This window comes from Mirounga angustirostris, unplaced genomic scaffold (assembly GCF_029215605.1).
Source record: "Mirounga angustirostris isolate CCGP_5_RB_7025 unplaced genomic scaffold, mMirAng1.0.hap1 SCAF_6, whole genome shotgun sequence".
Lineage (NCBI taxonomy): Eukaryota > Metazoa > Chordata > Mammalia > Carnivora > Phocidae > Mirounga > Mirounga angustirostris.
Window position 1 is genome coordinate 76735547 of NW_026991714.1, and position 25811 is coordinate 76761357.

General features: G+C 41.5%; 1 protein-coding gene across 9 annotated transcripts in view; it reads right to left on the reverse strand.

Annotated features, from left to right (window-relative positions):
* Positions 1–25811, reverse strand: part of RNLS (renalase, FAD dependent amine oxidase) — a 278787-nt gene that overhangs the window by 37156 nt on the left and 215820 nt on the right. For all 9 annotated transcript variants that reach the window (XR_010412412.1, XM_064594573.1, XM_064594571.1 and 6 more), the window contains exon 6: positions 8840–9015. Coding sequence is in view for 8 of the 9 variants with exons in the window: in XM_064594573.1 (XP_064450643.1) it covers positions 8840–9015 (176 nt within the window). In the remaining variant the exon portion in view is untranslated. The remainder of the gene's footprint in view (positions 1–8839; positions 9016–25811) is intronic.

The window sequence follows — 25811 nt, forward strand, 5'->3', positions numbered from 1 at the left end:
AATATTTTTAAAAAATAAATAAAAAATAAATGGCATTTTTGAGAGACAGAGAGAGAATGAATATATAGAAAGAATTTATAATGAATACACACATACACACACACACTCACACACTCACACACACACTCACACACTCAGTGTAATAAAATGATGATGTGGCCTGTCATGTTTAAAGAGGTACTTTAGACCAAGGTGCAAAGACCAAGGTGAAAAGAAAGAATGCACCTTGTGCTCTCCCACCTCTGGGAAAGTGCATCTGTTGTTGGAACATCATTCCCTCTGCCAGTCTGACTTCATTTTGTAGCTCAAGTGATGTCTTCTCTTAGGAAGCTGTGTGTTGCCACTCTCCTCAAACTTTCTGTATTCGGGCACCTGGGTGGCTCAGTTGGTTAAGCATCTGCCTTCAGCTCAGGTCATGATCCCAGGGTTCTGGGATCGAGTCCCATGTTGGGCTCCCTGCTCACTGGGGAGTCTGCTTCTCCCTCTACCCTTCCCCCGTGCTCGTTATCCCCCCCCACTCTATATCAAATAAATAAATAAAATCTTAAAAAAAACCTCCCTTTGTTCACAGAGTATATTATACATACCTTTCCTATAGCAAACCACATTATCTCATGATTATCTGCTTTTTGGTCAGCTTTGCTAATTATATAGCAAGCTCCTTGAAGGAGGGGAGCTGTCTTTGAGTCTTTAGAATCCTGCATAATGTCTTGCATAGAGTAAGAGCTCAGTATAGGTGTGTGAAATGGAAACATGGACATACATTATTAATTTCTAATGTGGATATAAATAGCTTTGGGCAACTGAACTTTTTTATTTGTTAGTTTTATAGCATAATGCTGATGTCTATCCTTAATAGATCAAGTAGACTTACCCTTTATGGGATAGTGCTGGAATCAGGCCTACTTCTCTTGGGGTGTTCACACCCATACAATAACCTCCATCATCAAGCTTTAAGTAGTAATACTGACTACAGATGAATATATATAGCATTTGCCCAGGAGAAATGACAGACTGCTTTAAAAAGTTTTCTATAAAGTAACGCTGCCCAAAATAATTAGTTCTTCTGAAAAAGTGTGATTCTGAATACATGGCAGGGTCAGTCTCATGAGTACTTAAGAAAAAATGATTTAATTAAATTCCTATGTGTTAAAACATTTAATAGTTTGCATAATATGGAATTTTGTGAAAAGGGGAAATATCTGCTCATAGAAACTTCAATTAAACTGTGACTGTACATCCCTAATTCCATGATCAGAACTTCTCAGCCAATGATCTCACATACATGCAGCTACCTCATAATAAACCGAAGCAACTTGTCAGTAATGAGCCAGTGACAAAGAGGTGGGAGATTACGCAATGGAATGGTCAGCTTAGTGCTGACACCTGTAATGTGTCTTGCTGTTGATGGACTGGATCATGCCAGAGTCCACTGATCCCAAAGGGCCTGTTTTGGCTCTCCGTACATTACCAGAAACTCATGGCACATAGGCAAGAGCACTCTTGTGGCCAAAATGTCATGCCAGGAAATGTTGACTCATGGCGTAAATGGCATAAATATGTTTAACTACCAAACACTAAAGAATGTGCAAGTCAGTCTGGGAATAAATAGCCAGAACCTGAAAAATGTATAAGCTTTAAAAACAACAACAACTGACAAGAGTTCCTTGCATCCACGAAGTCCACCTCTTTGGTCTCACCTTGCTCTGATGTTATTCAATGGTCCCTATGGCACGACTAAGTGTCATAGCGCCTGGCACTGAATCAGTCCTTCAGAAACATGCCTTGTCCAGGGCTATTTGCAGAAGTGAAGCAGAGAACACAGAGAAGAGAGAAACTCTGAAAAGAGAGTGCGAAAAATGAAAAAGTAGGACAGCAAGTGGCTGTGAAGAGAGGTAGTCGGGGTGCCTGGGTGGCTCAGTTGGTGAAGCATCTGCCTTCGGCTCAGGTCATGTCAGAGTCCTGGGATCGAGCCCCATGTCGGGCTCCCTGCTCAGTGGGGAGTCTGCTTCTCCCTCTCCCACTCCCCCTGCTTGTGTTCCCTCTCTTGCTGTGTCTCTGTTTGTCAAATAAGTAAATAAAATCTTTAAAAAAGAGAGAGAGGTAGTCAAGAAAAGAAAGCAAGTGAAAGGGACGCATGAGCTCGGCTCCTAGGAAATGACCCCATGTCCTCTCTTCCTCCTCTTGCTATGCGTTTAGTAATATCTCCCGAGAACTTGCTTCGTACTAGCGTCTGTGGTGAATGTTTTCCACCGTGTTGCCCCATTTCATTCCAACCACAACCCTATGAGCCAGGTTCAGTTGTTACTGGTCACAGATGGGCCCTGAGGCTTGGCATGCCAGTCTAGCCCGCTCAGAGGCCCACCAAAAGCCAGGCTTTCAACCTAAATCTGTTTGATGCCAGAGTCCAAGATCATAATCACATCATTAAAAATCTAGAAATTATAAAGCACAAATATGGGAGAAAAATCAGAAGGACCAATAGAGTATGATTTTACTGTGCACGTAAACTACCAAGCAACACACGGAACGTACTTGAACTGATAAACACAATGGTTATTTTTTTTTTCAGAGTACTTATCCTGGGAGGCTGTATGTTTGAATCTGTAACGTTTAAGAAAAGTGTCAAAATTGACCATCCATTTTATTAAAAAGATTTAAGTCCAAATGGCTTTGTTCCTAAAACATTGAAATCAAGCTCAAATTCTAAAGACCTGATCCAACCAATGATAGGCCAAAGAATACATGCCAGGCTCTGAAAGACGTGCCCCATCTTGTGGAAATAAGGGTGTAGCTTATCAAGGTGACTATTTTGAAGAGGACAATCCTTGGGGTTTATAATTTTGGTATTTTCGTGCAAGCAGTCACTGCCTTCTAGTTCCAACCCAAGCAAAACAAGATAACGAGGGCGATACACCAGGAAATGGGTAAGAAAGAAAAAGAAAAAAATGAGAATATGAATTGCTACTTGACCTTCCAGGGATGACCTAGACACCATCACACATCCAAAATTAATCTCAGAGGGCAAGAATGTAAGTACTAGGTGGCCTCAGGCTCTTTGGTGTGTGCACCTTCTCCCCCCACCAAGCACAAACAACTAAGGAAAATTCTGGCCATAAGTTGTTGTACATTCCTTCTTTTCTCTTTTATTCTTTCTACTCCTGGCAAGGACTATGCCAACTGAGGTAATGAGGAAGCCAAAATGGGAAATTTGCACTAAAAAGGGTGAAGAGTTACTTGTTTAAGGAAAAAAAAAAAGGTTAGAGTTAAAGTGAAGAATGTGAACGGGAGGTTGAAGGGAGGACAAACAGGAAGAGATGAGCCCACAGGGCTGCTGGTCAGGGAAACTTCAGTGGGGAATTAAGAGGTAAAGGTGCACAGGGAAGGTGTGGGGGAGCTTCCAGAAGCGGGAGATACAGAGAATGAGAAGAGAGACTTCCAAAAGTGCTGGCAAGGATGACAAATGTTGGATATTCTTTAAAGTTTCATAAAAGGTATTTGTAAAGATTGGAGTTACAGGCCCACCTTGGAGGTATCACGAGCTTGGTTCCAGACCACCACAGTAAAGCAAGTATTGCAATAAAGCAAGTCAAATGAATTCTTTTGGTTTCCCATGCATGTAAAATTTACATTTACACTGTACTGGAGTCATTTAAGTGTGCAATAGCATTATGTATTCAAAAACATACATACCTTAATTTATAAGTATTTTATTGCTACAAAATGCTCACCATCATCTGAGCTTTCAGAGAGTCATAATCACTGAGCATAGATCACCATCATAAATACAATAATAAGGAAAAAGTTTGAAATATTGTGAGAATTATCAGAATGTGACACAGAGACATGAAGTGAGCTCATTCTGTTGGAAAAAAAATGGCGCCCATAGATCTGCTCAACCCAGGGTTGCCAGAAATCCTAAATTTGTTAAAAAAACACAGTATCTATGACATGCAATAAAGCCAAGTGCAATAAAATAAGGTATGCCTGTATTTTAAATTTCTTTTGGTTGTGGAATTGTGTTTCTTTGACTGCAACACAAGACTGGGCCGAGAAGAGCTCTTGATTTATGCAGGATATAGTAGAATAAACTTTATAGCAGGTACTCTTAACATGGGACTCATGGGAGGACTAAATCCTCATAATTGTATGCAATTTTTGTGGCCATGTGTACATATATATTTTGAAATGATGAGAACCTTCATGCTCATAGTCTTTATCAGATTCTTTTTTTTTAAAGATTTATTTATTTGAGAGAGAGTGTGTGAGATCGGGGGGGGGGAGGGGCAGAGAGAATCTCAAGCAGACTCCTGGCTGAGTGTGGAGCCCAACTTGGGGCTCCATCTCACGACCCTGAGATCATGACCTGAGCAGAAATCAAGAGTCCAATGCTTAACTATCTGCACCACCCAGGCACCCCTGCTTTTATTTAGATTCTTAAAGAGTTCATGATTCGTCTTAAAAATATGAACAGACTGCCACTGGGGAGAGAGGAGGCATTCTCTCAGGGCAAAAGACCAAGTTAAAAAAAAAATGTAACTACAGAAGATACCTGATTTCTAATTGTACTGCAAAAGCTTAAGAGGTTAGTCTGGATCCATTTATTTTGCCAGAGATACCAACATCTTCCTTCCCTCCCCTTAAATTCCTCTCCTGATTTCCTTGGTATTTGAAAATACATTCAGTGGTTTTTTTCTTTGTTGGTTTGTTTTTGTTTTAAAGACAGTACTCCATGAGTGTGCTAAATAAATCAGGGGAAAGAACGACTGGCATTTTCGGGGACTCAAGAAAGGTGGGGGAAAATCAGAGTTCAACTCACAAGCAAATCACAGACATTTACGATAGTTGGAGCAAGGCATTGCAAGAAGCCCTGAAACAAGGGAAAAAAGCACAGTACACAGCAGTGAGAGTATTAGGGTCATTGGACTGCTCACCTGTCCCGTCGAGGTACACAGGAAGGCATTTGCAGCAATTACTCTCCTACTGAAGGCATTAATGCATCATGCTGGTCTCAGAAGCCTTCATGCAACGCATCACAGCTTAGACATCCAGTTCTATGAGCTGGATAAACATTTAAATTCTGGAGGGCAAAGAGTGCCAAAGGGAGGACTGAGAACCCTGAAAACCTGCCATTGCTTTGCTAAGTTTGTTCAAACCACCTCCTCAGGTGCTTTATGCAAACCCGAATGGGAGGCACAGAGCAGCTCCCAAGTCTTTGACACACGCCTTCCTCCTTTGTCCGCTTCTTTCTTCCCAGCAGAGCAGCGCCCACAAGAATGCACCGTGATCTTACTCAAGACCAAAAATTCAGCCCAGTGTCTTTGAAGAAGGCCGTCAGCAAATCTTAGTCCCTGGGGTTCGGGGACCTGGGTCCCAGGCATGCCGCAGGCATTTGTTAAATGCTTATTGAGTCAATGAGTAGCTAAATGAGTAATGAACAGATATGGTGCACCCTTTCCTGTCACTGTGGGTCTGTAACTTTAGAGGCAGCCCAGGACGTGGGAGAGTAGTAGTGGGGAAACTAGAATGCCCCCCCCAATATGCCCTTACCCCTTTCCCATAGCAGCCACTTCCTTAGAGGGGCTGGAGCCTGGAAGGGGGTTGCTCTCCCTGGAGCTTTGATGAGGACAGCAGGAGGTACTGCCTCATAAAGGCATCTACCAAGGAAGTCTGGAGGGAAAAGGGTGTGGTAGGCAGAAATCGCACTCCCCCCAACCCTGTCCAAAGATGCCCACATCCCAATCCCCAGCACCTGCGAATGTGATGTCGCATGCCGAGGGAGAATGAAGGTTGCAGCTGGAATAAACGTCGCTGATCACTTGAGCCCAAGATGGGGAGATTTTCCTGGAACATCCAGGCAGGCCCAAAGTAATCACAAGGTCCTCAAAGGAAGAGTAGGGGCAGACACAACAACCAGAGGGACGCACAATGAGGATGTGACTAACTGTTGCTGACTCTGAAGGTGGAGGAAGGGCCCAGAGCCAAGGAATGTGGGCAACTTCTAACAATTGTAAAAGGCAAGAAAATGGTTCCTCTCCTAGAGACTACAGAAAGAAATACAGCCTGCCCACACTTCGATGTTAGTCCATGAAACCCGTCCTGGACTGCTGATCTCCAGAGCTGTAAGATAGTAAATTTATGTTGTTTTACGCTCCTAAGCCGGTGGTGGCTTGTTGTAGCAGTCTCATGACACAGCGGGTCAGTGACAGGCAGGGAAGGACAGGCAAGTGGGAAGACCGGTTTTGTCCTTATGAGCCAAGGGATCTTCGGGAATTTCTTTCATGGCTTTGAGGCTTTGGTTCTCTCATCGCTAGAGGGGGTTAAAACTAGCAACCTCATCAGACTACTTTCAATGTTAAATGAGATCACATATTTGAATGGCCCAGCTCCTGGCTTGCACACTATGGGTGCTCATGATTCCTGATCCCCACCCCCTTCTCCTCTACCCTTGACAGGGCAGGGATCGCAAAAGAAGAGAAAAAAGGGAAAAAAATCAAATGAATGGAGACAAAGGGGTCTAGGATGGGGAATCCACACCACCCATTACTGCCTGGGGTGCGGGACGCCAGTTCTGTGGTCTCCCGAGGATTTCATGAAATGAGGGTTTGAAGGGCTCTACCATTTGTCAGAAAGAGGGGGGAGTGTGAAGAATAGGAGACATTTGGGGTGGAACAGGAGAGGGGGAGGAGGAAAAGAAAAGGAACATAGGGTGGGACCTAGACTAGAAGACATGGGTAGGATTTCCCCAGCATGGGGACTGCACCTCTGCTCAGAAATGAATGGAAGTTCAAAACCAATGGGTGGTTCCTCTTTCTTTTCTGTTCCTCTTTCTTTTCTGTTCCTGTTCCTACACAATCCTTCCCTTCAGTCTATGCACATAGTAGACCATATTCATACACGTGCATCAGTGAGCTTATTGAAGGTAGAGCATGTGTTCCGGGATGACAAGGGAAGAGGGGTGCACACATTTATTTATGTCAAATTTCAAAGGTTACAATGGACCTTTGAAAAGCACTGGCAAAATGTTCTCTTGGGAATAATAACCAAAAACTAGTTAAATCCTATTATGTCTCTGGATCTGTCATTTCTTATTCCTTTTTCTGAGGTGATATGGGAGATTATCTATCTATATATCTATCTATCCATCCATCTATCCATCTATCATCTATCTATCTACCTATCATCTATGTATCATCACCGTCATCTATCTCACGATGTAGGCAAGATCTCTGCCATAAATGATGATGTTATGTTCTGTAGGGTGATGCTCAAGGTACTGTGAGAAGGTTATGGATGCTGGAAAATGCAAACTTCTAAGTTTTAATGAAACAACTTACTCCCTTTTAGGCTTTGCAGCCAATGTAGATTTTGTGACAACAGAGCTGTAAATGCACTGGGTTAATTTCAAAAGAGAACATCCAAATTGTAATAAAAATCATGGCTAGGGTTTGGATGTACTTTGTATTCAAATATTTTTTATTAAATTTTGTGATATTGCACAAACTTTGAATAGGTCATTTTGTGGTTGGGGCAAATCTATTTCTATTAACACATTTTAAGTTTGAAGAAATAAGTTGATTTTAACCCATCTTTCCAGCTTATTAAATTTTTTTGCGGAAGTCACAAGAAGAAACTCACAAACTATTGTTCCTTTTAAAGGAATATTTATAAATTGCAAAAGGACTTGCCGTGTAATACATCTAGCTTCAAATTACAGTAACAAGATGATTTCCCTGTCTTCTTTTTCAAACCAACCTAAAATTGAGTTAGTAGCACATAAAGACATTAGCTATTGAGATTTTTTTCAATGCTTTTAAAAGGAAAAAGTAAAGTCTTCTAAAGTGACCATGATACGTTTAAGTAAATATTTTCCCCAAAGTTCCCTGTATAATTGAACTTGAGAAGACACGGGTAAACACACAGACATGCTGCAGTATTTTAGAAAGTAATTTACCATTTCCTCTGATTTTTGGAAAGCCCTGCATGTAAAATATACAAAATCTGCTGCAATTTCTCACAATACCATTTTTTCCCAAAGGTTTCCCAAGTTGGGTAACCAGCAGCGCTAATAAATCGGTTAGTCCACAGGCTCGGAGATCTTGGGGGAAAATAGTCACTGCTGCTTTTGTCTTCTGCCCTTTGCTGCAACTGTCCCCAAACGGCTTTACAACTGAGTTTACAGATCAAAAGACTTCTTCTACAAATACTCGCAAACTTCTGTTGGAATATGCAGAGATTTTCGGAAAAGTCAACATTTACTTAGTGCAAGGAGCCTGAAGTCTGAGCTAGCCGAGCGATCAGCAGGTTTATCTAACCCAGAAAAACAACTCAAGTAGCTGAATTATACAGGTATTCACCTTTGTCCCCCAAGGAGCTTTGCTGGCGGCAGTCAAAACCAAAGTGGGAACTTAATAAAAATGAAAATTGTGGTAGCAAAATACACTTACAAGGTTAATTTGACATATTGCAAAAAATTGGGGAGGTTAAAGTGGTTTCTATATAACCACAGTCCTGATTTAGAAAAACCCCAGAGAAACAGCTGTATTATGATATATAACCGGCCTTGCCTGCATAGGAAACCCCAGCTTTTGGGTGTGTAAGTCTCGAGATGCTAGATTTGGGGGAAAATTGTACGCAGCTCTCATCGAGAAATAACGGGCTAGTAAGACCTGTCGAAGTTTACGGTTACACATGAGGCAAACAAATATTTGCTCCAGAGCTCACATCGTTCGTTTCTTGAACTACAGAGTGGAAGAGATGAGAAAAAGGAGTCTGTTCTGCTGACTCAGTCAATTCTGATGAAGAAAATTAGGTCCTCACCCGCGGATTCTCTGCTTACCTGAGAATGTCTCCATTTCCGGCATTTGGTCGCAACTGGTCGAGGCAGGCCTGGCAAGATGCCTTCCAGATTCTGGAAGATTAGCTCCTGCACATCCTCGGTGCTGTACTCCAAGTGGGTGACTCCAAACGGGACAGTGGTGTGAACCACAAGGGAAGGCCCGATTTCGGATGACTCTAGTGTTAAGAGGAACACAAGGACACATCGTGAAGCAGGCTAGAGTGAAGTATCTGTCAACATTTCAAGCCAGGTTTAAGAATGAATCACAATCGGGGCGCCCGGGTGGCTCAGTCGTTAAGCGTCTGCCTTCGGCTCAGGTCATGATCCCGGGGTCCTGGGATCGAGCCCCACATCGGGCTCCCTGCTCCGCGGGAAGCCTGCTTCTCCCTCTCCCTCTGCCTGCCACTCTGCCTACTTGTGCTGTCTCTCTATCTCTCTGTCAAATAAATAAATAAAATCTTTAAAAATAAATAAATAAATAAATAAAAATAATAAAATTATCCCAGGGGTGCCCGGGTGGCTCAGTCGTTAAGCGTCTGCCTTCAGCTCAGGTCATGATCCCAGGGTCCTGGGATCGAGCCCCACATCGGGCTCCCTGCTCAGCGGGGAGCCTGCTTCTCCCTCTCCCACTCCCCCTGCTTGTGTTCCCTCTCTTGCTGTGTCTCTCTCTGTCAAAAAAGTAAATAAGATCTTTAAAAAAAAAAAAAAAAGAATGAATCACAACAACCAGACAATAAATAGAGGGAAAACGGACTCTAATCTTGGACCATCAAATTAGGCTAACTCTGAAATTCAAAATCAAGCTTCTCTGGAGAGGAGGACAGAGTCACGATGTATTTTAGAGAACAAATCTTTAGATCTTGCTGAAGAACCAGAAAGAAGGAGAAGAAGAACATCCAGTAATTTCTGCCTTGGGTAAAATCCAATTGATTGGTGTGTTCATCTTCTCCCATCCACTAAATTATAAGTTCTCCAGGGCAGGAGCTGTTCCTTATATATAGCTTATACTCTCCTTAAATTCTGAGAACAAAGTAGATGTTCAGTAAACACTTACTCATTTTCTGTTAAACAAATTGCAAAATATTTTGTTGAAATTATATTAATGCCAGAATAAAATATCTTTACCATGTTAAAAAAAAATCAAGCTTCTCTCTAAAAATGGGTTTGACTTCATATTCTTTATCTTTGAAGCAACATTAAGAGTAAAACCTCCTTCATTCATCACATGGAACTACTTTCCATTTTTGTTTGCCATTGAGGTTTTTTGTTTTTGTTTTTTTTGCTATATTTTCACAATTTCAAATAATGCACATCGGCTTTGTACCTTTCACTCTTTCGTGGAATACGGAAAATCAGATGATGTTTTAAGTTGAAAGCAAAGTGACCGAGGCATTACAAAACACAGTGTTGGCAGGAATGTTAAGAGTTTGCCTGTTATTACAATTTCAAATCATGTAGAAGGGAAAGTTGAGGGGAAACAATCGTAGATCTAAAACGCATGAAATAGGGGCACCTGGGTGACTCAGTCGGTTAAGTGTCTGCCTTCGGCTCAGGTCATGATCCCAGGGTCCTGAGATCGAGCCCCTCATCGGGCTCCCTGCTCAGCGGGGAGTCGGCTTCTCCCTCTACCCCTCCCCCCTGCTCATGATCTCTCTAATAAATAAATAAATAAAATCTTAAAAAAAAATAAAATGCATGACATAATAAGACAGTTGGTGCTTTCCCCCACCTTATTGAAAGAAGAGAATATTGAAGTATACAAAGTCTTGACAGGGATTGGCAAACCTGATTCTGGAAATTCTAATTTCGCACTGTCAAGGGTAAGACAATGATCTATTTGGGGCAGGTTTGTTTGAACAGTTTTACACACTAAAAAAACCCCATGGCACAACGCTAAGCCATTTACTTGCTATATGCCCACCTGCCCTCTTTCCATTTTGGGGTTTTTGTTTTGTTTCGTTTTCTGTAACATCAGAATCTTAGTACCTATCCCACAGGTCTGCGGTGGGGATTATAGAAACTAACGCCCGTGAAGAGCTTGGCACAATTTCTGGCATCGAGCAGGGGCTGCATCAATGTGAGCTATGAGAACAGAAGCAATACACCGGATATAGACAAAAGAAAAGGTCCGTGGTGTTGCCCACATGACAGGTGTAAGGTTTTTTTGTTTTTTTTTTTAAGTACTTCATTTTTACCCCACCGCTCTCTGCCCAGAGAATCCTGGATTGTGAATTTTACAGCAAAACGCAAGGGAAGGGGGAGTCCCAAAATGCTGTGAGCATTTCAAAGTCAAGTGAGTGCTTCCAAATATTTTCATATGCACGAGGTGGGAGAGCTGACTTCGGAATCTGTGCAGTAAATACAGTGTAAGGAGATGGTCCTCTGTTTCCACGCCACAGGAGCTTGAAAGAGGACACAGAGGGGCCCCCTCTGAACATTCAGTGTTTAACCCCCCAGGGGAGGACCCCAGAGTTCAAACCCTCAAATCTTGTCACCCATGGAGCACCTGGTTGGCTCAATCCATAGAGCGTGTGACTCTCAACCTCGGGGGCTGTAAGTTCGAACCCCACATCGGGTGTAGAGATTACTTCAAAATAAAATCTTAGAAAAAAGAAAAAAATCTGTTGCCCACCTTGCCCCAGGGAGGGTTCTTTCGGTTCCCAGGTAATAGATTAAGGGAGGCTTGCTCCCAACAAGGGGGTTTCAACCCCACCCCACTTCTGTTAGGTACCAAATCTTCCCAAAGACAGAGAAAGCTACTGGGTCGAACTTCTGAAGCAGAGTTGGGTTCTGAGCTGGCTTATCGATGGCAGGCTTCCAAGGAAAGTGAATGCTCGCCACATGCTGAGAATCTGAAGGTTGCACTGACCCAGCCATTTGCTTGGCGGGGCGGAGGGGGGCGGTCGTAACATTACTGAGGGCAGTGATGGTGCCTCACCAGCTCTCTCCCATTTACGTTAGCCATCCACTCCAAGAAGAACAGTAAAAAAAGGAAATTTAAGACCCAAAATGAAACCGTTCTTGCATGACAATGAGAGAACAACCTGGCTGCTTGTTTTTATTGGAATCAGACAAAAATTTTCAACAGCCCTCACCATAGCACAGATCTGTACCTCTGAAACAAATAATGCAATATATGTTAAGAAAAAAAAAAAAAAAGAAGAAGATAGCAGGAGGGGAAGAATGAAGGGGGGGAAATTGGAGGGGCAGACGAACCATGAGAGACTATGGACTCTGAGAAATAAACTGAGGGTTCTAGAGGGGAGGGGGTTGGGGGGAGGGGTTAGCCTGGTGATGGGTATTAAAGAGGGCACGTTCTGCATGGAGCACTGGGTGTTATGCACAAACAATGAATCATGGAACACTACATCAAAAACTAATGATGTAATGTATGGTGATTAATATAACAATAAAGAATTTAAAAAAATTTTTCCAGAATTTAGATTAAAATTTGAATCGCTGCAACCCGAAACCATGAGTTTTAAGGGAAAGCTCCCTTCCCCCCTTCCCCCAAATTAAAGGGTATTTTTAGAAGCTAACGTCCAAAAATACAAACAGCCAACCAGACTTTAAACGTGACTCAGGTTTGGAAATAGAGCACGGTAAAGAGCCACAAATATGTTAACGGGATTCAGAGCGTCGAGTCAGTATAATCAGCATTCTTTGGTCACTGGGAAGGTAGTAATAATGTTATCTTTCTTCTTCTCTTCTTTATTCAGTGTAACAAGTCCAGCACTTTGCTTTTGGCATATCAAATTAAGTTCACGGTAAGTCAACAACTATTTCTGTACACTGGGAGATCAGGGGCTTTAGTCGGAAGGTAAGTACTTAGACCTGGGCATCCTAACAGCCCAGTGGTCCTGGACAACTTAATCTCTCAGGCCTCCCCTTCATACATCAATTAAAAGGGACCAGTACTACTTCCCTTATAAGGCTGTCACAAGGATTAAATGGGTGAGGAGACATAAAAATCTTTCTTCAAACATGAAGTGCTACACAAATGTAACGCATCCCCAGATAATATTCTCCCTTTGGCCTCTATGCCATAGCAAGAGCAGCTTTGGAGAGGGATAACAGAGTTGGCTTCTCTCAAAACATTAAGATTGATTATTATATCAACACCCCAGGAACAGTGGCAGACTATTCCTGGATATAGGCACAGCAGTTTTTACATGTTTTTTTAATTATTGTAGTAAAACAGACATAATCTAAAATTTACCATTTTAACCTGTTTTAAGTATACAGTAGTCTCGCATTAAGTACACCCACATTGTCCTGTAACCATCATTGCCATCCATATCCAGAGCTTTTTTTTTTTTTTTTAAAGATTTTATTTATTTATTTGAGACAGAGAGAATGAGAGAGAGAGAGCACATGAGAAGGGGGAGGGTCAGAGGCAGAAGCAGGCTCCCTGCCGAGCAGGGAGCCCGATGCGGGACTCGATCCAGGGACTCCAGGATCATGACCTGAGCCAAAGGCAGTCGCTTAACCAACTGAGCCACCCAGGCGCCCCATATCCAGAGCTTTTTAAACTCTCCACATAAACTCTGTACCCATGAAATGCTGACCCCCTCCATCCCCGTTCCCCCCCAGCCCCTGTCAACCATCACTCTATTTCTCTCTCTGATTCTCACTACTTCAGGTGCCTTGTAGAAATGGAATAATATGATATTTGTCCTTTTATGACTGGCTTATTTCATTTAGCATGATGTCTTTAAGGCTCATCCATGTTGTAGCAGGTGTCCGAACCCCCTTCCTCTTTAAGACTGTGTAATACTCCAGTGTGTGGATGGACCACGTTTTGTGTATGCATTCATCTGTCCATCCATTTATGCAGGCTTCCATCTTCTGGCTCTTGTGAATAATACTGCTATGAACATGGTGCACCCATATCTATTTGAGGCCCTGCTTTCACTTCTTTTGGGTGTATGCCCAGACGTGGAATGGCTGGACCATATGGTAATGCTATGTTTAAATGTTTGAGGAATCACCGTATCAATTTCCCACAGTGACTGCACCATTTCCCTGTTCCCACCAGCAAGGTACAAAGGGTCTAATTTCTCTGCATTCTCATCAACACTTGTTATTTTATTTTATTTTATTTGTTATAATAGCCATTAGTGTACAGCTTTGAGTGGGGTCAAGGCGCTAGGAGTTGGTAACAACAGCAGGAGCCCCAGCGTCAGAGGTAGGGCAGAATTTCCTTCTATGGCTGATAGAATACTGAGCTCGAGAAGGCTCTCGAGTGAAATACTTACAAAACTGTCCCTTGTCCTCCAAACAGAAACTGAAATTTGTCTTGAAATTAAAGACATTAGCTGCCTCAGATCCATGGTCATATCAGCCATAAAAATAACCACTAACAGGTAAAAACATGCTTAAAGGGGATGCTTCGGTGGCTCAGTTAAGCGTCTGCCTTTGGCTCAGGTCATGATCTCAGGGTCCTGGGATCGAGCCCTGCATTGGGCTCCCTGCTCAGCGGGGAGCCTGCTTCTCCCTCTGCCTCTCCCCCTGCTGTGCTTGCTCTCTGTCTCTCTCTCTCTGACAAATAAATAAATAAATAAAATTTTTAAAAAATGCCTAAAGACACGATGCTACTTATAATAAAATACATTTGTTTAAAGATTTTATTTATTTATTTAGAGAGAGAAAGCATGTGTGGAGGGGAGGGGCAGAGGGAGAGAGAGTCTCAGCCAAGATCCACATCCAGCGCAGAGACTGACGCTCGATCCCACGACCCTGAGATCATGACCTTAGCTAAAATCAAGTCAGACGCTTAACAGACTGAGCCACCCAGGCGCCCCAATAAAATACATTTTTAAAACAAATCCTAACTCAATTGTGTTGCTCGAAAGAATGGGATCTGTATGATACTCTAAGATCTCTGGAATGGCTTCATACATAGTCAGTTTTCATAAGTGTTACCTGTGTGCTTGAGTAGAATTAAATTTAGTTGTTGAATTAAATTTTAATAAGTCCATTAGGACAATCTTATCAATTGTGTGGTTCTAATCAGCTAAATTCTTATGAATTGTCTGCTTGATCAATTACTGAAAGAGGTATATTAAAAATCTGTCCTGAATATGGTAAAATTTTCCAATTTCTCCTTTAAGTCCTGACAATGTTTACTTTATACTGAAGTTTATACCAGTTTCTATTTCCTGATACCTTTTAACAATACGCTGTGAACATCTTTACATACATTTAGAAATGCCTTGAAGTTTATTTTCTGTTTTTTATTTGTTCCACTTTTCCAACATTTCTTTGTTTCTTTTTAAAATTAAAAAAAAAAAGTGCCTTCTTTTTGTTTAAACCACTTTTACCCCTTATTTCATTTTTCCTCTTTACTAGTTTGGACGTTATATGCTTGGTTTCTGTTTTTAGGGATTACCCATAGACTTAAGCATCCAAATTAAAGTCAAAAGTTAGTATGTTTATCTTTCTCTAGAATAATATAAGAACCTTTGAATACTTTAATTCTGATTTTATGTTGGTTTTTTTTTTGGTCCAGGTTTCACGTATTCAGCTTTGTTTTAATACACTCAATGTTTGTTTATATTTATCTATCCACAGCTTCCTTCATGGATCTCACAGCTTGTCTCCAAGGTTATTTTCCTTAAAGTATCTCATGTTGAAGTTCCTTAATGAGGTTCTGTTAAAGGATTTGTTTTTCTAAAAATGTCTTTATTTCACTGTCATTTGCAAAAGATAGTTTTCCTTGGCATTTAATACTACATTGAAAATATTTGCTCTCAGCACTTTAAAGATACTCTTCATATAGGTTAGCTTTTACTGATGCTGTTAAGAAGTCAACCCCATTGGGTTGCAGGTCCTCTGCGGGGAATTTTCCTTTTCTATCTGGATGTTTCTATTGTTTTCTCTTTGCCTTTGGGGTTCTGCAGTTTTACTTGGATATCTTGAGGTGTGAGTGTCTTTTTGCTTCCCTTTTTTGACTTCCTTGAGTTTTCTCAATCTGGAGACTCATTTTTGTCATGAATTTTGGAAACAGTTCTCCCTGTTCTTTCTATTCTGTCTTTGTGGAACTCAGATTAAAGATACAGCAGATGCTCTGATTCTATCTTCATGTGTCTTGGTCTCTTTTTAATATTTTCCATTTCTATCTTTCCATGCTAGATTCTGTGTGATTTCTTCTGATTTATCTTTCAGTTTACTGTTCTCCCTTCATCTGTGTTTATTCTGATGTTCAATTTGTCCCTTGAATTTCAAATTTAAATTATTTTATTCTTCATCTGTAAAAGTTGTTTTTCAGATCTGCATGATCCATTCTGATTGTTTCCTTCTCTTTTATTTCTCTAAACATAGTCAATGTATTATACTGTGTGTTTGATCATTCCCAAATCTGTAGTCTTTATGAGTCTGATTCCCCTTTATGTTGTTAAGGATGGCTATTGCCACATGCTCATGATGGTGTTTTCCTTGTGTGTTTTGTGATTTCTTTTTTTTCCTTATTGTGAGCCTAAAGTTCTAGCAACTTCACCTGAGAAATTCTCCGAGGCCTAAGCTTAAAGAGTGTTCCTTTGGAGATTTACTTTCGCTTCTGCCAGATGCCTTGGGGGCAATACTGCCCATGACTACTTTAACTAGATTTTTGGAATATACTGGCAGAATGAATTCTGGCATCAAATCTGCCTGAGGGTGGATATGCGGTTTGGCATCTCAGGGGAGATATTTCATTTCTTTTTTTTGTTTTTTCCACCCCACTCAAGGACAGACAAGCATCCCCACTGCCTTATTCTGCCAGATAGAATAGATCAGATACAGAGAAGTTCTTTATTTTATTTTATTTTTTTAGATAGAGAGCGTGAGAGAGCAAGCACCAGCAGGGGGGAGGGGCAGAGAGAAGGAGAGAGAGAATCTCAAGCAGGTGCGGAGCCTGACCCAGGGCTCTATCTCATGACCCTGAGGTCATGACCTGGGCTGAAATCAAGAGTTGGACGCTTAACCCACTGAGCCACCCAGATGCCCCCCCATGCTGATAAACTTTTAAGTCTTGAAGAAACAGAGTGATTTTTCTTGGAAAACAAAAATTATCAAAATTATCTCAACATAAAGGAAATCAGTATAAAGCAAAATATATAAAAGAAATTGAAAAAACAGCCAATAAATTAATTTTTAAAAATGACTTCAAGGTCTGGTTGCTTTACTTGTGGTTTGTTTGAACTTGTCAAGCTAGTACAATATTTATTATAGACATACACATCACATTTACACATATAAATATATACACAAAACTGCAAGCTATTTTTCTATTAATATTAATAGGTACATTTTTCATATTAGTAGGCATAATTAAGAAAAACATGATAATCTCAATATATATTTAAAGGGCATTCATTAACATTTACTATCAATTCATTGGGAGAATGTTACAACATGAGAAAAATTACTTTCTCAAAATAGAATATCTTTCTTAAGCTGATGATTTGTATCATACTTTACAGTGAAATAATATAGATTTTGTCAAGAGTAAAATCAGCATAAACCAAGGATGCTTAGAAAGACTGGTGGTATATAACACTGCTCTGGTCAGTGCATTAAGATAAAAAACAGAAATAAAATTTATAATACTAGAAAGAAAGAAAATCATATAACCGAAAACCATAGTGACCCAACATGAAACTTCAAATAAATTTAAAGATCTTGATATTAAATTGATTTGCCTATTTACCAGCAATAATTAGCAAGAAAAAAAAATCTTAATTAATTCCACAAGAGTTTTTTGGAATTTAAAAAAATGACCCTAAAGGGAAAAATAAAGCAATGAGAACATTTTCATTTTCTTTTGAGAAATCAATAAGTGAAGACTTGTTTTGCCATATATTTAAATACCCTCTAAAGTCACAGCAATTAAAAATGCCTGACACTAATGGATAATAATAGTCAATGAATTAAAATAGATATCTCTGGAAAGAAATCCTAAAACAGATTAAGTAGTTAGTGGACAACAAACTTAAAACAATGGAGAAAGATGCATTTCTTATATCGTGCTAGAAATCGGATATATAGAAAAAATACCTTAGAATATTCCCCTCCCACTTCTGATCCAAATTTGTGACCATTTCTGCTTTCCTACCTATGTAACCGTTCTTCGGTCATGGGCAAGCTCAAATTCCGGGGACACCTTTCTTCACATACAAAGATCTCAGAGACCTTTTCTATCTGATAAACTTCCCCTTTTTGGCAGGATCTATCAAGGGACAGAGGTTGAGTCATCGAAGGACAGAGTGTCAGGCCAGCTCTAGGTCCCACCTCTCACGGGGAAGTAAGGGGTGGCGCACAGCAATAGCTGCAGGCCAAGGGCATTGAAGAACCGGTGAAAACCTTTCTTTAGTTCCTGATGCAGACAATGCGCGTGTGGGTGTCTAGGGTGGTGTTTGGTGCCGCAGGAAAGAAGCGCGTGGACGGCTTCCGGGGATGACACAGACAGGGAGGGGGATGACACACAGGCTGACCGACTAGTGAACCGTTATCTGCTAACTGGCGTGGTGTTGATGGTGCGAGGCTGTGAAGTTCAGCAGACAGATGGATGCACGTGATGAATAGGGGACTAGACAAGAAGCAGTGGCAAGTGTCCCTCTCCCCACTCCAAGCAGAACTGGCTCAACAACCCTTGCCTCGTAGCCATAAATGCTCTGATTACAAGGTGGCCTTTCCCTTTTTATTCAGCACATCCCCACGTCCAGCAAAGCAATCCAGCTTCAGCTCACCCAGATGAGGAAAGACTAGCAGGGAGAGGGATGGAGGCCATGGGGTGGGGAGGGGAAGGAAGGCTGAGATGAGAAGATGCACCCTTCTGAGGTCTTCTCCCCTTCCAAACCTTCCTGGCAGAGCCAACCCAAACCAGCTCCTTGACGGCGCGTTTGCTGCTCTGTGTGTTCACCTCGGGCCCAGATTCAGGAACGAGGCGTCGCTATCCCAAGGGACCACCTGCAGATTTCGTTTGCTCTTTAATAAGCCCAACCTGTTTCTTATGGGTAGTGATAGAGTCCCAAATTCTTCTGAGCGCCCTACCCATGTCACATGCCATTTCATCACCTCCTACCCGGGACCCCGACCGGTGGGCACCTTCACGATCTCCAGCTGTAACTGCAACTGTGATTGTGTAGTAAGTATTTATATTCAATTGACATGGTTTTCTGGTTGTAACTGAGAAGGAAGATTCCGTAAGTAGAGATGGCTGAAATGACAGTGGGCCAGGCACGCAGGGAAGATGGATTTACTCACAGTCCTCCCTCTACTTACTTCATTTTTATCCTATCAGTTTTGAAGAGAAATAGTGGTTTTATTTTCTTCCTTTCTCTTTCCCTGCAATAGGGGACTGGATTAATGGATAATAGCAGTTGCTTTAAATATCCAAGGAAAAACACTGAAGAGGTCTGAATGAACAGCCTCATTTCGGAGACATAAATGGCAGGAAGTATAACTCAAGTATAATAGTGGACCCTCCTCCCCCATGCCTATTGAAGGTAGTACCTCACTCTTCCTAGGAAACTATCATCTAGCATCTAAGATTTACAGAAAATTCTGGAGTGCTATGTCCCCACCTAAGGAACAAGATAAATTTTATTTAGTATGAATGAATCAGATCCCCCTCCTCCATCCTAATGGCACAGTTTCTGAAGGACATCAATTGAACTTTGGATCTTGACTCAGAAATTCTGTCTCCCACTGCCTGGCTGTATGACTTTAGGCCGGTCATAATGTCCCTGTGATTCCTTAGGTCAGTGTTGCCTCCAGATGACTCATGTGACATATTCATAGTTATTAGGCAAAGCAACAACAATGAAATTCTTTGGTCAAACATATTTCTGAAATGCCTGTTTTAAACAAAATTAAATAAAACTTCTTAAAGTCCCTAATAGGATTACGCCCAGTGTGATCCTTTAAAGAAAAAATAGTAGGAAATTATTTTTGGTGATTTAAAACTACTTTTATTTAAATTAAAAAAAAAAAGTAAAAAACAAAAAGGGTACTCAAACACTGTGAAAAGGTATAAAGTGAAAAATAAATAAAAGATTGCTTCTACCTTAGCCCGGGCAGTCCTACGCCCCAGGGTAATGGCTGTCACTAGTTTCCCGTGTATTCTTCCAGAGTTTTCTACACGAGTCTGCATATCTACTCCCCTCCTCAAAATGGAAATACACTCCTACTACATCTATTGTTCTTGAACTTGCTTTTGTTCATTTAACATATCTTGGATGGCTTTTTACCAGTTCACATGGATCTACTTAATTTAATAGCATGGAATTACCACCGTTTATTATTGGTCATCCTTAGCTGGATATTTCTTTTCCTTTTTCTCCAGTTTCTGTGACAAGCAATGAAATGCCATAATGAGCACATTTATTCATGTACCTTAGTTGCACTCACGTGAGACTATCTCTAGGAGAAATTGCTAGAAATAGGATTGCTGAGTCAAAGAGTAAGCACATTTAAAATTATTTCAGATATAGCTAAAGGGTCCTCCAAAAGGACAGTCTCCCCAGGAGCAGAGGAGAGTTCTGGCCTCTCCATACTCTTACCAACAGAGTGAGTTTTGCTAACCTGCTAGGTTACAATGTATCTTATTTATCTTTAGTGTTCAGTTAATTAAATGTGAATGTGGTATTTTCGCATATAAACCCAATTTGTATATTCTTTTCCAGTGATGTGCCTTTGTCTTGCCCTTCTGGTGACCCTGGTGCCAAGCTCAGGACCCCTGCACAGATGAAGACCACGTAAAGTGGTAAATTCAGAGGCTGGTGTGCAGGAAATGTTCCTCAAGTGTCATTTGGAAAACCCACCCATGGAGGCTGACTCGCTCCATCTCAGAGGGCTCGAGTTCCTGAGCTTCCATCAAGCTATTGCTCGTGCCTCACACCTCGCTGACGGGAAGCTTAAATCTCAGAGAATGATGCATCATGGGAGGAATCAGAGTATTAATGACACTGTATTTTAATCATCTGTTTACTTGCCTATCTTCCCTCTAGACTGAGAGCTACTTGAACTCATGGATCCTCCCTCAGGATTGGGGCACAGGGTGAGCAATCCATATTTGTTGAATACCTGGATGAACAGATGGATGAAGGAACAGTTATGCTGTCTGTCCGCACCCACGGGGCACGGAGGGGGGAGGGCAAGGTCTACTGTTTGTTGAACAAACAGGATGGGGTCAGCTCTCCGGGACAAAGCGACAGTGCATTTAGCATCTGACAGACCTGAATGCTCACAGCTGGACAATTACAGACCTGGTTCTATATGGGACCCGAAGACACTTTTCCATCAGGGAGTTAGAAATACTAGCTTTAAAAATGACTGACACACCTCTCAGTTTCTTCTCTTCTTTTGGTCTTTGACTTGTTTATTCTAGGCCTGTGGGTGCACATTTGCCGTGAGTGTCTTTCGGAGCTTATGTATCTACGGATGCATGCATTTGCCTTTATTTAAATAAAGGGCAGAAGGGAAATTTTAAAAACCAATGCATATGTATGTTTGTAATCCTTGTTACCCCAGACCACATATGTTTGGATTTCTTATGTTTAGCAAGACACACAGACATCCTCTAAACAATCTCCTATAAGATGACCATACTGATAGGCGTTTAGTTAAATATAAACAAGTGTGTAAAACCCCACACGATGAATTGAACATAAAATGAGAATTCCCCTCAAGTTCGTACTTCCAATTTTAGAAGATGTTTCCCCAGAGCTCCGGTATAAGTAAATGTATACAAATTCAGGAAATAACCTCCCAGTAAACAATGGAAAATTGTTCACAGAAGAGTGTGTTCTGCCTTCTCCAGCCAGCTGAGAAAGTAAACGATAACATTCACCAGTAATCCGAGCTACTTGAAAAATAAACAATATATTGCCTATTTCCACCATATCTGTGAGTGCTGGAAGCAAGAGGCTTTGAGATGTGGTCAGGGGGGTGGGAACAGGGGCTGGGCTGGACCACTACTTATTAGAGAGGCATCCCCAAGTCCTGAGAGTGGAGAGGAGATGTGAGAAGGCAAATTTGAGGGAAATCTTCAAAGTCAACAAGGCTTCCTAACAGACAAGGTGATCAGTGGAAAGAGCTGACTTATATAGGAGTGAAGGATGGCCCCAGGGCTGGGTGTGGAGGATGGGCAGGAAGTGCTCCTAGTCCCAGGAGTAGGAAGAAAAAATACACATTGCCTGCACAAATTCATTTTACTATTTCTTTTCCTGTTGGACTGACTCTGGGTCTTATAAAGGGGCTCAAACCAGTTCATAAATGGTGAAAGCCTTCTACCTGGTATTCTACTTAATAGACTCAAGAAGCCCAGGACCTTAAAGGGAAGGCATGGTAGAAGATAGGCAAATACTGACCTCCAGGCTAGTTAGGAGGATCATGTGTGGTGAACACCACCTGCTCAGCAGCTCCTGGCTCTTCTGTGGCAACAGTACCCAAATTTTGATTTATGGGATTACACCTCCCCCACTTTGAGCCCCAACAAAGGTGGCCTAGGCTGAACAGATCAGTTAATCCATTCCCCCTGGCCACAGTGATTGGTTCAGCAGTGGGTACAGAAGCCAGGCCAATCAGCCAATGAGGTTCACTTTCCAAGAATACTGTTGAGCTTTTGGAAAATGGGCTCTTTTTTTATAGCTTGGCACTGAAATGCTTGGCACCACCTGGTAGTTCACCATAAATAAATCTAAGTCAGGGGAAGGTAGAGTCAAGAAACAGACAGAAACAGTCTTTATGATGTTGGTTCAATCAATCCAGGCAGTTTTACTGTCTTTATGTAAGATCCTGCAGCTTTACTCCTAGATTTTTCAGGAACAATACCAATAAATCCCCCCCTCTTTTTTTTTGCATGAGCCATCTGAGTTGGGTTTTCTGTCACTTGCAATCTAAACGATCTTAAATGTGTGAGGTATCTAGAACTATGTCTAGCACACGTATGCTCGCTCTACAAATACCAGTTTCCTTTCCTGTTCCTCTCCTGTCTACTTACCTGCCTTGAACCTTTCTTTGTATCTCCAGTATATCAAGGTTAGATTATATAGCAGTTTCTTTAAAAGCTTGACCAAGTACTTATGGGGAAAACTCTTCCTGGGCCTACTCCATTCTTTTGAGATCCCTTTCAGCTTTAATTTTCTATGAGTCTATACAAATGGAGGTCTGGTCGGCAGTGACAGCAAGAAGGAAAGCAGATCCTTTCCCCATCCACTCCCTGCTGTCGCCATGTACAAATTCCTGGTCCTCAGAGACTAAAACTAGGAATCCACAGGACTAAGGTGATGAACACATGTTCCTTCATCTGAGCTTTCTCAACCCTTGAGTTTGCTCCAGACTTAAGGACCTTAACTTCCATCCCACTTTTGAGCTTAAACATAGCAAGCTAGTTTGTAGTAAGGTGAGAAAAGGTACCACACTGTTTAAGGATGTCTTGGTCTAGTTACAGCTCTGCTAGAACAACTACAACAGTTCGAGGACCACTGCTACTGGATTCACACACTGAAATGGAGAAATAATTCTCAGGTGTCACAGCTCTGTGTGAAATCATGTGTAACTAACAATAGCTAAGCGAATATACCCAGAATTGAGAATATGTCGCTTTGGGAAGATATATCAAGATGGAGTCAAGTTTATTCTGAAAATAACATTAGTCTTGCCTACATGTATTTCGATGGATGTGATCTTGAAAGAACACCAGGCCTCTCCAGATTCCTAGTAACTGGAGTTACTCCCATCAAGTGTGCCATGAGTGTGAATGTCATTTGTCAGGGGAGTGTCATGGGACAACTAGATTTCCAAGTTCTTGCATGGCTGGGGTTCTTGATGGCGGCCGGTGGTGGTGGTGCTGAGAGCGGACTGGTAGGGCTGGAGGCACACACGTGCCCTTGAGGTTCTGGAGAACCCAAATCTGGGAAGGGGAGGAGGGGAGGAGCAAGTGAAACCTCAAATAACACGTTTGGTGTTATAATCTCATCTTTAGGAAATGAATTTTAAAAGCCACTGTTATTTTCAATATGACAGAAAGTACAGGTTGGAGAAGAATATACAAAGGAAGAGTCTCATTTCTAGGGAAGGATGAATCTCGATGTGTTGAAGGGTGGGTGGTGGAGCCAGAGAAGTCTCCTTTCAGGATCTCCAGGATAGAGATGTTTACTTTTATCAAAAAAGTACGATGTAGAGACAAAGAAAGCTCCAGCTGAAGTCATGGTTTTACTTAAAGCTTAGAGCTTTAGCTTCCTCATCTATAAAGTGGGGAGAGTATTTACCTCACAGAGTTGTAAAGATGAGATGTGATAAAACGTGGAAAGCACTTAGCTCAGTGTAATAAAGATTACAGGGATGGAGTTTTCAAAGGTTCAACAACATCATTCTGGTTTTCATTTTTTTTCTCTGTACTTTTCAAACTCCTGACTCAGTTGTTCTACATTCAGGCTATAGAAATCTCTTTGCCTTTTTTTTTTTAATAGAAACGAGTAGTCATGGAGGAAAAACATATGTTCTTATTTGCAATTTAAGATCTAATCAGCACACACCCAAGCTGCTATGTAGGCACACACTCACACAGCAAGAGGGAAGGGGGAGACCCATGGTATCCCCAAACCCAGATACATGTTGTGTATGTCAGAGCTCAACACTCATACGTATTTCTACATCAGGAGGGTCTGAGGTAACATTTCCCCTACTCCCCATCTCAGGACTTGAGGCTTTGACTTTTCCAATCATATTTACTACTGAATTGGAAATTCCGATTATCTTTCAAATAATTCTGACCTTTTCACAGGAAACAATTTTTTAAAGCTTTCCATTGTGGCAAACCAGGAGGCAGATTTCCGGATTCCATGGCAAAGACAAATCCGTGCCGATCAACAGAATCCCTGTTACAGGACCCTCGGGAGGTTCTGTACAAGGGAAGTTCGCCACTTGGCCAACAAACAACTCCTGTTTGAGTCCAGCGCTCTCCATCATTCCTTAGGTTCCTGCATTTATTTGCATGTGCAAGAAGCAGATCTGGTTTTGTGCCAGAGACCAATCTCTCCAGAGGAGTTCTTCCAGGCAAGCTATGTAAATAAGGAGGATAAAACTCAGGAGGCTGATTTCAAATTATAGAATTGTTTCTACCTTCTTTGAGGGAGCAGATATGTTTGTTATTGTCCCTTTAAAACAAGGTACATTTTTATATTCCTGTCAGTGTCACTCAAGGATTGCCAAAGACCCAACTAGGATTACTGGCCAGATGAAACCACGATGTCTCATGGAGCTATGGATACTTCAATTCCACAATCATTACATAGACTTCAAAATATATATCCTCCAAAATTTTGCAAAAATAAAACAAGGAAAAAAGAGAATATCAGATTAAACACTGTTGAAATTTTACTTCCAAGGAATTCTAACTTATTATCATGTTAAAATATATTTTAATGGGGCACCTGGGTGGCTCAGTTGGTTGAGCATCTGCGTTTGGCTCAGGTCATGATCCTGGAGTCCTGGGATCGAGTCCTGCATCAGGCTCCCTGCTCAGTAGGGAGTCTGTTTTTCCCTCTCCCTGCCATTCCGCCTACTTGTGCTCACTCTCTCTCTCAGATAAAAAAAAAAAAAAGAGTATGTTTTAATACTCCCTGTTGAATGCAAGCACTAGAACTGTCTCATTCACTGAATATCTAGAACAATGTCTGGCCCAAAGTTGGAAGGCAATAAATATTGATTGAATGTATGATTGATGAATAACCTACACAGACATAAATAGTTTGGGGGGCAAAGAGAAAATGCATATATTTCTTTCCTTGTAAAGAGCATTCTCCTACAGTCAATTTTTGGACTTGACCTTTTCCTTTTAAAAAGAAATGTGCCATAGGGGTGCCTGGTGGCTCAGTCAGTTGAGCAGCCAACTCTCGATTTCAGCTCAGGTCATGATCTCAGGGTCTTGGGATAGAGCCCCGGTCGAGCTCTGTGCTCACTGGGGAGTCTGCTTGAGGATTCTCTC